Source organism: Equus caballus, chromosome 19 (genome assembly GCF_041296265.1).
Source record: "Equus caballus isolate H_3958 breed thoroughbred chromosome 19, TB-T2T, whole genome shotgun sequence".
NCBI lineage: Eukaryota > Metazoa > Chordata > Mammalia > Perissodactyla > Equidae > Equus > Equus caballus.
Genome location: NC_091702.1, coordinates 4,016,705 through 4,030,277, shown reverse-complemented (window position 1 = coordinate 4,030,277; position 13,573 = coordinate 4,016,705). Strand labels below are relative to the sequence as shown.

The 13,573-nt window shown below is 37.8% G+C and overlaps 1 protein-coding gene across 1 annotated transcript in view; it reads right to left on the bottom strand.

Annotated features, from left to right (window-relative positions):
• The window catches only part of KPNA4 (karyopherin subunit alpha 4), a 61,812-nt gene that overhangs the window by 23,754 nt on the left and 24,485 nt on the right, over nucleotides 1-13,573 (bottom strand). The window contains exons 2-7 of the mRNA XM_023623208.2: nucleotides 8,984-9,028; nucleotides 8,089-8,178; nucleotides 7,949-7,978; nucleotides 7,799-7,851; nucleotides 4,746-4,841; nucleotides 4,134-4,219 (exon numbers count right to left, since the gene is read on the bottom strand). Coding sequence (XP_023478976.1) covers nucleotides 4,134-4,219; nucleotides 4,746-4,841; nucleotides 7,799-7,851; nucleotides 7,949-7,978; nucleotides 8,089-8,178; nucleotides 8,984-9,028 — 400 coding nt within the window. The remainder of the gene's footprint in view (nucleotides 1-4,133; nucleotides 4,220-4,745; nucleotides 4,842-7,798; nucleotides 7,852-7,948; nucleotides 7,979-8,088; nucleotides 8,179-8,983; nucleotides 9,029-13,573) is intronic.

Sequence of the window (13,573 nt, the reverse complement as noted above, 5' to 3'; positions counted from 1 at the left end):
AAGAAGATATTCAGATGATTTGAGCAAAATGGCAGAGTGAGCAGTTTTCTTTGTCTCTCCCCCTTTGAATCTACAACTAATTGGACGTTCATTGGTCAACAAAGGAATCCACACAGCATCTCACGACGCCTGAGAGACGTGTGCTGCTACACATCTGAAGGTGGACGGACTTCCCCCTGGGAGAAGGTGGAGACAGGTGAAAACTCTCCAACCCCTGATCCCCGGACAGACTATTACCTGTAAGTGACTTTCTTCCAGCGGACACACTCACAGCATTGCCACACACAGAGGACGGGCATGTGCGGGTATCAGCAGAGCAATGGTGGAAACAGCTCACTACAGCCCTACCTAAACCCCAGTGATTGCCCCTAAGCCCAGGGGAAAATCCATGGTCCCCCCCCAGTAGCAGGGAAAGCCTCTACTTGCCATTAGCGGAGAGACCCCACCCAGCATTCAGAACGCTGGGAGGCTCCTGGAGAGGAGGATCCCAGGCAGGGCAGCAGCCTGCCAGCCGCCTCTGACTCACAGACTCCAGCTGTGTCCCAGAGGGGACAAGGGACACCCAGTGTGACTGTGTGTGAGGAAGGGGGTGCGTTGGAGTCCCAGCCGCTCTGCTCCATGGTCCAGGGGGAAAATCCACGGTCCTGCACCAGTGGCAGGGAAAGCCGCTACTCGCCATTAGCGGAGAGGCCCCACCCAGCATCCAGAACGCTGGGAGGCTCTGGGAGAGGAAGATTCCAGGCAGCGCAGCAGCCTGCCAGCCACCTCTGACTCATAGACTCCGGCTGTGTCCCAGAGGGGACAAGGGACACCCAGTGTGACTGTGTGTGAGGGCAGGGGCGTGTTGGAGTCCCAGCCGCCCTGCTCTGTGGTCCAAAGGGAAAATCCATGGTCCCACAGCAGCCACAGCGAAAGCCTCTGGGCAGCATTAGTGAAGAGGCCCCGCCTGGCAATCACAAGGCTGGAAGACCCTGAGGCAGAAGTAGCAAAGCTGGGTGAGCTAACCACAGACTGCAGTAGATACCCATAGCTCTGCTGTGGCCCATAGTGGACAAGTGAGATCTTGTGGGCCATGACAGTGAAAGAGCTGTGTATATAGGTCATCCTGCTCCCGGCCGCTGGGAAAGCCCATAACACTGCTGCAGACACTAAGGAGGGAGCGCCTCTAGGTGGTCTGCGATAGTAGGCACCAGCAACCTGAGGCCCCCTTGTGATTGTCCCCACAGCTGATGAGGGACCCCAAAGGACCACTGTGACTATGAGGAGGGGCCCAGGTCCGGGCAGCAACAGCTGACAGGGATCCTGGTCAGTGCAGATTAACAAACAGCTCCCCCTGGACTCCAGGAGAAGAAAGTGGAAGCAGTAAGTAAACTCTATCTCTATGCAGAGGCACAAATCCATGCCATCAAGCAGTATGAAAAAATATATTAAATCTCTAGAACAGAAGGAAAATGACAAGTACCCAGAAAACAATCCCAAAGACAATGAAATCTACAACCTAAATGATGATGAATTCAAAACAGCCATCATTAAAAAACTCAACGAGTTAAAAGAGAATACAGATAGACAACTCAATGAGTTCAGGAGCTATGTCACAAAAGAGCTTGATACCATAAAGAAGAACCAATCAGAAATATTGGAGATGAAGAACACAGTGGAGGAGATTAAGAAAAATCTGGACTCTCTGAACAGTAGGGTCGATAATATGGAGGACAGAATTAGCAATTTGGAGCATAGGAATATATAAATGCTGCAGATAGAGGAAGAGAGAGAACTAAGACTAAAAAGAAATGAAGAAACTCTCCGAGAATTATCCAACTGAATTAGGAGACGCAACATAAGGATTATAGGTATCTCAGAGGGAGAAGAGAAGGAGAAGGGGGCAGAATGCCTCTTCAAAGAAATAATGGCTGAGAACTTTCCAAACCTGGGGAGAGAGATGGAACTCCACGTGACAGAAGCGAATAGATCTCCAAACTTCATTGGTGTCAAAAGACCAACCCCAAGGCATATAGCAGTGAAGCTTGCAAAGGTTAATGACAAAGAGAAAATATTAAGGGCAGCAAGGCAGAAGAAAATAACCTATAAATGAACCCCCATAAGGCTGTGAGCAGATTTCTCAGCAGATACCTTACAGGCTAGAAGAGAGTGGAATGATATATTCAAAACTCTGAAGGACAAAAACTTCCAGCCAAGAATACTCTATCCAGCAAAAATATCCTTCAAATATGATGGAGAAATAAAAACTTTCCCAGATAAACAAAAGTTAAGGGAGTTCATTGCCACAAGACCTCCTCTACAAGAAATGCTCAGGAAGACCCTCATACCTGAAAAATCAAAAAACCAAACGGGGCTGCAAAACCCACAGCAACCTCTCCAACATTTGTCACTTTTTGTTTGTCAAATACACTGCTGGTGGGAATGCAAACTGGTGCAGGGTTGTGGGAGGGCACAAAGGGTGAAGTGGTGCACCTACAACGTGACTAACAATAATGTACAACTGAAATTTCACAAGGGTGCAAACTATCATAATCTTAAGAAAAAGTTAAAAAAAAAAAGAGGATATACAGATGGCCAACAAGCACATGAAAAGATGTTCAACATTACTGATTATTAATGAAATGCAAATAAAACTACAATGAGATATCACCTCATATACTCATACATTTCTGGTGGGAGTGCAAACTGGTGCAGCCACTATGGAAAACAGTATGAAGGTTCCTCAAAAACTTAAGAATAGGGGGCTGGTCCGGTGGTACAGTGGTTAAGTTTGCACATTCCACTTCGGTGGCCTGGGGTTCGCCAGTTCAGATCCCGGGTGCGGACATGGCACCACTAGGCAAGCCATGCCATGGTAGGCGTCCCACATGTAGAGTGGAGGAAGATGGGCACGGATGTTAGCTCAGGGCCCGTCTTCCTCAGCAAAAAAGAGGGGGAAAGGCAGCAGATGTTAGCTCAGGGCTAATCTTCCTCGGGGGGAAAAAATTAAGAATAGAACTACCATATGTCCCAGGTATTCCAGTGCTGGGTATTTATCCAAAGACCATGAAAACATGAATGTGTAAAGATATAAGCACCCCCATGCTCACTGCCACATTATTCACAATAGCCAAGACTTGGAAGCAACCTAGACACCCATCAAGGGATGAATGGATGAAAAAGACATGGTATATATACACAATGGAATACTACTCAGCCATAAAAAAAGATGAACTCTGGCCATTTGAGAAAACATCGACAGACCTTGAAGGTATTATGCTAAGTGAAACAACTGAAAGGGAGAAGTCAAATACCGTACGATCTCACTCATAAACAGAAAATAAAAATAACAAACACAGAAAGAGAGATTGGATTGGTGGTTACAAGAGGGGAAGTGTGGAGGGAGGAGGGGTAAAAAGGTAACTAGGCACATGTGTATGCTGATGGATTATAATTAGTCTTTGGGTGGTGAACATGATGTAATCTACACAGAAACTGAAATATAATGATGTACACTGAACTGAAAAAAGTAAGTTAAAAAAAAGATTTTAACAAGCTTAGACGAGTATACTTCTTACACACTTGAAGAGGATTTTAAAAGTACCTTCTTTAAAATGATCAATTTGTTTGGTAGAAGAATCAAATAGTATTCAAGAAAACAATACACTCCAGTTATTACTCCTAATAGTAATTTCCCACTTACATCTCTTGAACATAAAAAGAAAAACAATCCTATTATAATAAACTGAAAAAAAAAAACCCTAAAAGCCATTCTTTCAATAGGAGCACTTTATAAAGGAAGATTTCTCTAAAACATATGATGGAAATCTCATTGAGAGAGGGCAAGAGGCAGTGTAGCAATGGGAAAAACACCCTTATTTCTACAGCATCCTATAAATAAAGTATAAGTACAATAATGTGATCTGCTACTACAATTAGGAAATGTTCTCAGATTTAGAAAGGAATCAAATGAGTGTTTGGAAATAGAAAATGTCAGTTACATGATCAAAGTAACATACTTAAGTTGGCCTACGTGTTACTGGATAACTATTATTTTATAACATAAATAGTTTTATCCTTTTAGGAGAATCACTTTATCTTTTACCAACTTCTTTATTAAAAATCACAGTTTTGTCTGTTAATAACCAACTTACTGGACTGAACTACTGCTTGAGTTTGTTCAGAGGTTCCAGACGCAATGTTTGTCAAAGCCCACGCAGCTTCAAACTGTAAAGAAGGACTGCAAAACCAAGAGTTTTAAACAGTAGGGATTTTTACAGTGGCCCAAATACCTACCAACCATTCCTCTACTCTAGCATTTTCACAGTACTAAATATTTTGTTTCAGAAGGTATCTAGGTATCCAGCACTTTTTTTTTTTTTAACCTCCAATGACTTTAAAAACTCTCTAGGCATAAAAAGCATACAACCCCCTCTGGTGTCCTTCTTATTTTCAGTAAGAACTCTTTATTAAGATACCTGCACATTACTACCCCAACTTGAGTCTTCTCAAGTAGCTATCCAGCCAAACTAGTTTTTTGCCAATTTCCCAAGCTTAAAGGTTAAATGTATCATGCTTAAGTCCTTCCTCGGCCTTCATCTTCATCTCTTAGTATAAACACACCTTGCATTATTTTTTCACTTTGGCTTTTCAACTCCATCTCATAAGCCCTTTTCTCTTTTCTTTAAAGATCAAATTAACTACTAGAAAATTGTGTCTTCTGCAAAGGATACATCCTAAATTATTTCTTAAAATCATGTACTTACTTGTCATCTCTTTCAAGACAGTGGACTAAAATAGGCAATATTCCAGATTTTATTAAGTCATCAATTGGTGGATTTCGATCACTGGACAGAAGCTTCCTAAAAGAGAGATATATACATATATATATATACACACACACACACACATAACCCTCCCTTATGAAACTTAAAGACATATTATAATTCGATTCATATTTGATACAGCAATTACAATCAATCTGAGTATTTGGCACAAGTACTGTCTCTGAAATTTACTTTTTTTTTTTTTTTAAGGAAGATTAGCCCTGAGCTAACATCTGCTGCCAATCTGCCTCTTTTTGCTGAGGAAGGCTAGCCCTGAGCTAACATCCATGCCTATCTTCCTCCACTTTATATGTGGGACACCTGCCACAGCATGGCTTGCCAAGCGGTGCCATGTCCACACCTGGGATCCGAACTGGTGAACTCCAGGCTGCCAAAGTGGAATGTGTACACTAAACTGCTGCACCACTGGGCCAGCCTCTAAAATTTACTTTTTAAGTTTATATAATGCAAACTTTTCTCTATTCCCAAAAAAACTGATTTATAAATTTACTGATTATTAATAATTAGGAAAAAATGGCAGACATGAACCACTTTACCACTTTTTAAATTAGTACAGTAACATTATTCCTTTGATAAAGTCCCAGTTGTGACTTATAAAAAGACAACTAAATATTTTATATATTTTACCTTTGGACTTAATTTTTAGGTTAGAGAAGAAAACTGGGCAGACTCCTTCAACATGGTATTTACCCTACTAAGAAAGGAGTTAAGAGGTCACCAAAATACCCCAAATTATTCATACTAGGTCACAACAGAGTCAAAGGACAAAGCCAGGTAGGCTTCTGGTACATCCTTATAGCTGATACTAGTGTCCAATTCTTCATACTACTCAAAACACCAAATGAAAGCTCACCAACATTCTCATCTCAGTGACTAACGTGAAACAGAATAAGCACAGCAATACACAGGAAAATACTCAAAGAGATGTTTGAGATATTAATATAAAAGACAGGCACATCCTTGGTCTCATGGAGCTCAGAGGGTAAAGCAGCAATACCCAGCGCCCATTTGCACACGTGGAACACTGCAGGTGGCCTGACACAAATCTTCACCCATTTGAATCACCTGCATTACTACATAAAGACAATGTTTTAGAAAGCCCAATCAGATCATCCCCCTATCTAAACCAAGTGACGGCTGCTTACTTCTCTATCAATGTAAACTCCTTGACCTAGCTTTAAACCACTCCACAAGGTGGCTCCATGATACCTAACTAATCTTATTCTCTGTTAACTCAACAATAGGTCAGTCGCCTGTCCCACCATTTCAACCTCATTTCCAGGCCCTTCACATCCTATTCTTTCTGTCTATGCAAACTCTATCTAGTCAAAGTCTACATCAAGTTCTGTTTTCACAATACCCTCTCTGAATTCCAAGAGGATTTACACAGCTGTCGAGTATCACTGTTTTTTACATAGTTTCACCCTTCCAATTAGGTTCTAAATCGAATCTGAAACCTAAAGAGCAAGAATTATACCACATGCTTTTTCACAGTATTTTCCGTAACACATGACACATTCTTAGCACAAAGTAGGAAATAACCCAGTCTTTCTGAATCAAGGTTTCAGATGTAATAGAAGAAAATTTTTTTAGGACATTCTTAAAGAGAAATGGCCTTTTTTTCTTTGAGTGCATACAATATCTACAAAATATAATATAAAATCAGTTTGGCGCCACTGTCTTGATTTGTGCTAAAGTGCCAGCAGTTTTACCCACAGCCGTTTTTGCAACATAAATGTAAATGTTAACACAGTGAGAAAAGGCAAATACAGTCTTAGAATTATTGTGAAAATAGGTTTGATCCAAGTATATCCCTGCTGAAGTTGTCTCAGGATCTCCAAGAGAGCCACAGACCATAGTTGAGAACCCCAGCCTTAGGGCTTTAACTATCTTACAGAATTCATGTTGAGAAGAGCTGCTCCAAAACTATCAAATAATCAACTGTGACAATAGTAAGTTTAATGTATCAATTTCTTAATCATTCTTCCTATAAACATTAATTTGCCACTTTGAGATGTGAATACTTTTGTGATTTTCTTTCTATGTAACAAAGTCCTTTGTAAAGTTTTTTTTTAACCTGTAATGGGCAACATTGTAATTCCGTAATTTCCCTATCTGTTCTAGGTTATTTAAGGTGAATACACAAAAGTAGGAAGTCTAATAAATATAAAAGGGATTCATACACTGGATAAGATATTGGATGGGCCTGTGAATCTTCTTCCAATTTGAAATTCTACAACTAGCATCAATTTCTTGCTTAAGTATCTTTTTCTTGTTGATAATCACAACACAGAGTGTTATTCTTATATTGATAAATATACAGAAGCAACCATTATATTGTACTGCAATACACCATGTCTTCCCCAATCTATTTATTAATACAAAGGTCTCAGTAATAAGTTTTTCTGCTTTTTCCCTTAGAACATGAGAGTATAGGTTTCACAATAGAAATATGCAAAACAACTTAGTATTCAATACTATCTGGAAACAGACTGGAGCCTTTGTAGCCCTAAATCTTAATGTCTACTTGCCTGTATACTGCTATAGTAAGCTTCTAACTTTATTATTATTTTATCAATATGAGGATCGTTGAGAAGAATTAACTACTTGGGCAGGATCTGAAGAATCTGACCTCTTATAAAATGAAACCTATTAATCAGTAAAAAGTAAAGCTTTATAAATGTTTTTCTATTGGTCTATGGCAATAACCTGTCAAATCAACTTTTCTCAAGCATCTGTACATGTTTTGCACACTAAAGCTTCAGTGTATTTGTGAGTTTAGAAAATTGCTACCAGTTTTAATACTCTAAATCAGAGGACAACTTTTAAGATAAATGCAGTTGGTCTATGACTATTCTTTATTGTCTGTCATCAAAGTTGAATGACTGACACAACTACTATATAGTGAAAACCCGAAAGAGAACTCCTGTGTAAGTTATAAAATTTAAATATGTCCTCAAAGTTTAACTTACCTAGCAGCCTGAACTGCACTTAATTGAATTCCTTGGTTATCACTTGAAGCATTCTATAAAAAAATAAAATAATGTTTGATGTAGATACACAATAATTAGTTGTTAAGTCCAAAAAATAAAAATGAAGAGACAAAAAAACCCTCAACTTACTTGAACAATAGCTTCTAGAGAGGTATTTTGCTGGGAAAAAAGGTAAAGAGAAAACTAAGTTAAAAAGTCCCCTTGAAATTCTCTATTTATGTAAATTCTTTCACTGGTAATTTTAAGTTACCCGAATAACAATAACTTACCACTCTATAATCGCCATCTATATCAGAGTCTTCACAGACGTCTTCATGTGGTACATTCCTTCTCTTTAAGAGGTGTTCATCTCTTTTATTCTTTAAAAAAAGACCAGAAAAAGAACTTTAGTTAAATAAAAAAGCTAAATACTTTCATACAAACGTTAGGCAAGCCTGTGCCTACAAAGTGAAATATGAAGTGCCTTTTAAAAGTAAAACACAAGTTTAGAAAATTAAACCAAATTGTGAATTAAACACTTAAGCAACACTAATCTGAGCTCCAAACCCGCAAATGTTACATTCTTAGCGAACCGTGAACTATGCATAAACAAACTAAAAAACAAAAAAATTTGATTAAAAAAGATAGTGTACAAGTTTAAGCCAGGACCAAACATACATATTTATTGAAAAGTACTAAACTATTTTATACATCATTGGAAGCTTCTCTTTATCCCTAAAAACAAAGTCAAAGCAAAAGTTGGGCAGTTCAAAATGAGACAAAACCAAAAAAGTGTTACAAAGTCAAGGGTAGCTGGAATTTCATTTAAAATGTTTAGGACAAATTTAAAAATATACTCTTTTCAGTTCTTTTCAGGGCGTAACTGTACATAGCAGGACTATTTAGTATAACTGTATACCTATGACTTACACTTTATATAAATCATTTAAAAATTATAGAAGGAAAAAAACCATCTGATAACTTGTTTATCTCTACTTTTGGATAGTGGACAAGATGTATCTTTCCAATTTCAACAGCATGCCAAATTTAGTGAAAATATTCCAGTTTTCAAAAGAAAAATGCTAAGTCCTTGAGATTAATATACATTTGATATTTTCCGTATATGCTGTAATGTTAGAATTATGCTTAGAAGTACCCAATATTCATCATATTAATCAGACTCACCTTCCTTAATTCCACTACAACTTCGTTTCGTTGCCGTCTCATAGTCTACAAGAAATTAAAGAAAAACACTGTAAAAAATCACCTCAAATTACGTCACCCAGAGAAAATCACTATTAATATTTTGATATACATCCCTCAATCTTTTCTTCTAGTCATATCTAAAGTCATACTTTACTCATTAAAGATCATATTATATTATATAGATGATTTTCTATCTTCATTTCACATTTATATTCTCAAATACTGAAATTCTCTATGAAATCATTAATAGATCTGTAATATTGGATATATCATAAATTTTACAATAGTAACATAAGATTTATAACAATACAAAGGTAACAAAGAAGAAAAGAACTCATAATCTCATCCCCTATATGAACCATGACATTTTAAAAAGTAATACATGTAACAAGGTTACAAAATTCAACTGCTTTAAAAAAAGGGAGGGGGGAACCTTCCTGCCCATCCACTGTCTCTTTCTCTAAAGGCAAACCCATTAGATTTACTATGATTCTGACACACTTATCTATTTATTCTGTTCTTCACCCTATTTTTGTTTATTTATAGATCTTAGAGATCTTCCATGGTAGTATATACAGACCTATTTAATTCTTTCTAATGACCACATAATTCTTCTATCATGTACTATAACCATTCTCTCATTTTGTAATGTTTTCTTCTCATTTTGAAGTTACCTAACACATGGATATATGGTCAACTGTAAAACATTCAAAAGTTTAGAAACAATACAAGTTCAAGCTCTTTCTATGTATAGTTTGCCTCATTCTTTCTTTTTTTTTTTTTTGAGGAAGATTAGCCCTGAGCTAACTACTGCCAATCCTCCTCTTTTTGCTGAGGAAGACTGGCCCTGAGCTAACATCCATGCCCATCTTCCTCTACTTTATGTGTGAGATGCCTACCACAGCATGGCTTTTTGCCAAGTGGTGCCATGTCCACACTCGGGATCCGAACCAGCAAACCCTGGGCCTTGGAGAAGCGGAACATGCGAACTTAACCACTGCACCACTGGGCTGGCTCCTGCCTCATTCTTTCTAATGACTGCATATGCCAAGACATATTAAATGGAAATAGTAAGTCACAAAGAAACACTCAGATGTCTAACAAATATCTCAAACTTATATCCAAACTGAACTTTTGATCTTTAACATATGTACTCTATCCCAACTCATATGGTTCATATGCGGGGTGAGATTATGGTTTCTTTTATTCTTTGTACTTTTGTATTTTTATAAGTCTTATGTTACTGTTTAAAAATTTTATGATATATCCAATATTATGTATCTATTAATAATTTCAAAGAGATTTTCAGCATATGGCAACTCCATCCTTCCAGCTGCACAGATCAAAAATGTTGAAGCCATCCCTGATTCTTTTTCTCTCACATTACACATTGAATCTGTTAATAAATCCTCTTGGTTCAACCTTCAAAACTTACCCCAAATCCAACTACATATCACTACCTCCTCTGCCACTACTCTGGTCCAACTCACCATTCTCTCTCACCTAGATTATTGCAAAAGCTTCCTAACTGGATCCTTCCTTCTACTCTTGCCCTCTAACTTCCTCCCCGGTCCATTCTTATCACAGCAACCAAAGCAATCATCACAGGGAATCTTAATTTTTGCGTGCCATAGACTCCTTCGGCAGCCTGGTGAAATCGATGAACACCCTCTCAGATAGCATTTTTATTTATTTATTTTTTTAAGGAAGATTAGTCCTGAGTTAACATCCATGCCCATTTTTCTCTACTTTGTATGTGGGACGCCTGCCACAGCATGGCTTGCCAAGCCATGCCATGTCTGTACCCAGGATCGGTACCAGTGAACCCCGGGCTGCCGAGAAGAGGAACGTGAGCACTTAACTGCTGCGCCACCAGGCCGGCCCCTCAGGTAGTATTTTTAAATATACAAAAGAAATACATAAGATTACCAAAAAAAGTCAATTATATTGACATATTGTTGTCAAAAACATATAAATAGGAAAAAACAAATAGTAATATATGTGCTTCATTATCACATTAAATAGGATCTAGCAGTGGATCTAATAATTACTATAATTCCAAAGTAATGATGACCATAAATGGTATTTCAGGGTATCTTGCAACAGCAACAACAATGTGATTGTCACTGGTGGTGACAAAGTCACATAGGTAACTTTAATAACTACTGAGGCTTACTGGCTACATCATTAAGTGAAAGAAATACTGTTTCAGTTAGAAGCTGGTGACGACAAAGATGTAATTTCTCTTTTAAGTTCCCAGGCCCTCCTGAATTCTACCAAGAGATTTGGAGGAAGGACTCAATAAAGAATTCCTTTCTAAAAAGTCAGTCAGATCATGTTACTTGTCTGTTCAAAACCATCCAATGGCTCTCCACCTTGGAGTAAAAGCTCAGTCCTTAAAATGGCTTAAGTCCACTCAAATCTTTCCAGTTCATCCCCTCCCCAATTACCACCTCCCGGATCTCAGCTCCTATCATTCTCTTCATTCATTTTGCTGTATCCTAACTTTGCTATTCCTCCAACACATTGGAAATTCTCTCTTTTCAAGGCCTTCACTAATATACTATATAGCAATTCCTAAGACAACTCCAGAGCCAAACTCTTTGGGTTCAGTTTTCAGCCTTACTACTTACGAGCTCTCCATGCCTCAGTTTCCCATAAAATGAGGATAGTAAAAATAGCTACTTCATAGGATTACTGTAAGGGTTAAATAAAGTAATATACGTAAACTGCTTAGACAGTTCCTGGCACGTGCTGGCTGCTAGTATTACTGCTACTGCTATTCCCTCAGGGTGCGGTGCCCTTCCCTAGCTGGCGTTCACTCTCTTGTCTTTGAGCCTTTCAGCTGTCACCTCCATGCAAGACCTCCAAGGTCTTCCCTCCCTAACCAGCCAGCAACTCTCCATCCGTGTGCTCTCTATTCCTCCGCTCTGCCTTACTTTTCTCCATACTACTTATCACTTTCAAACACAGCATATATAACTTTATTTGCTTATTGGTCTGCTCCCTCTCCCACTAGAATATAAGCTCTACATATAAGTAATAACATAAAAAATAAGTACTATTTCTTCTCAAAATGTATTGGCTAATCTTACATGTGCAGAAAACTTTACCTCAATTTTTGACCAAACCAATTTTTTCTATCTTTGTTTAGGTGAAGCTTCGTTTGAAGCTTTAATTTGAGCTTTGGTACACATATGGATTTTAAAAATACCAAAACTCAATTAAAAAAATAATAATTAGGCTGCAAAATGAATAAAAATAATTAGCTAAGTACTACAGTAAGAGTTGCAACATTCACTATCATTTAATCATTATAGCCTTAAGAGGTTAAGAAGAAACATTTCTTTCTTTTTACCAATAAACTGAGACTTAACGAAGTTAAATTACTTGGCCAAGACCACATAGCTATAAGTAGAATAGGTGGGATTAGAATTCAGCTTCATACAAAGCCAACTAACTACTAAGCTATATTGTCTCCCACAAGTCTTAAAGTCAAATAGAGTTTAAGCCAATTTTAGAGCCCATGGTTCACATTAAAGCAAAAGTCCTGTTATCAAGACAACGGGCTCTGCATTATATCACAATATGAAAACAGTAAACAATAAAAAACTATGTCTTATGCCTCACACAGAAACTAAAATCTGTAAAATCGTACTACTTAGAAGATTTCAATAAAAGGTAGATTTCTGAGGGCCAGAAACATTTTTAGCCTAAGGAAAGTTTTTACTAGTAACTACTCCATCTAAAGAAGCAGGATAAAGTCTAATGGGCTTTGATTAACTTCTTTTCAATAAAGCAAACTATTAAATAAGTCCAAAACAACTACTGCATATTTGCACAAATATTTTATTACCATTACAGCACAGTCGTGCTGCACAATGACGTTTCAGTCAACAACGGACTGCATACATGATAGTGGTCCCAGCCTAGGTGTGTAGCATGCTATGTCATCTAGTCCACTCTATGACGTTTGCACAAGCACAAAATCACCTGACAACCCATTTCTTAGAATCTATCCCCATCATTAAGTGATGCATGACTGTATATCTTATTTATTAAATTTGGAGTTTCTGATAATTTGGAAGTATTAACAAAAAATTTATCAAACCATTTTAACACTGTAGTTGTGACATAAGCCTTGGGCTGTTATTACTCACAGAAACTTATTTGCAAAATGAGAGATCTGACAATCCATTACAGAGCAAGAAAGCAAGAAAGGGTTTTCTTCTCTTGAGAAAAAGCTATTACCTCCAAGGTAAAGAGAAGACAATGAATTAGTAGAAAGATATCCTATGCACCAACCTGGCAGCACTTACCCATGTTTTTTATTGTAAAAAATAAATGCCTTAAAAGTGGTATTAGATATTTAGACATTTTCAAGTCACAACCCCATCTCAAACCAAGGACTTTTACTTCTCTGGGGTCCCGTGAAAGAAGTAATAAGGTTTCTTTTTCTAAGTCTTTCTTATCTTCAAGAGCAGTGTTTTTATATACTACATACAAATCTAATAGTTGTGAATTCACATGACTTACAGCGATGCAGTAAACTGTCAATTAGAATTCCAA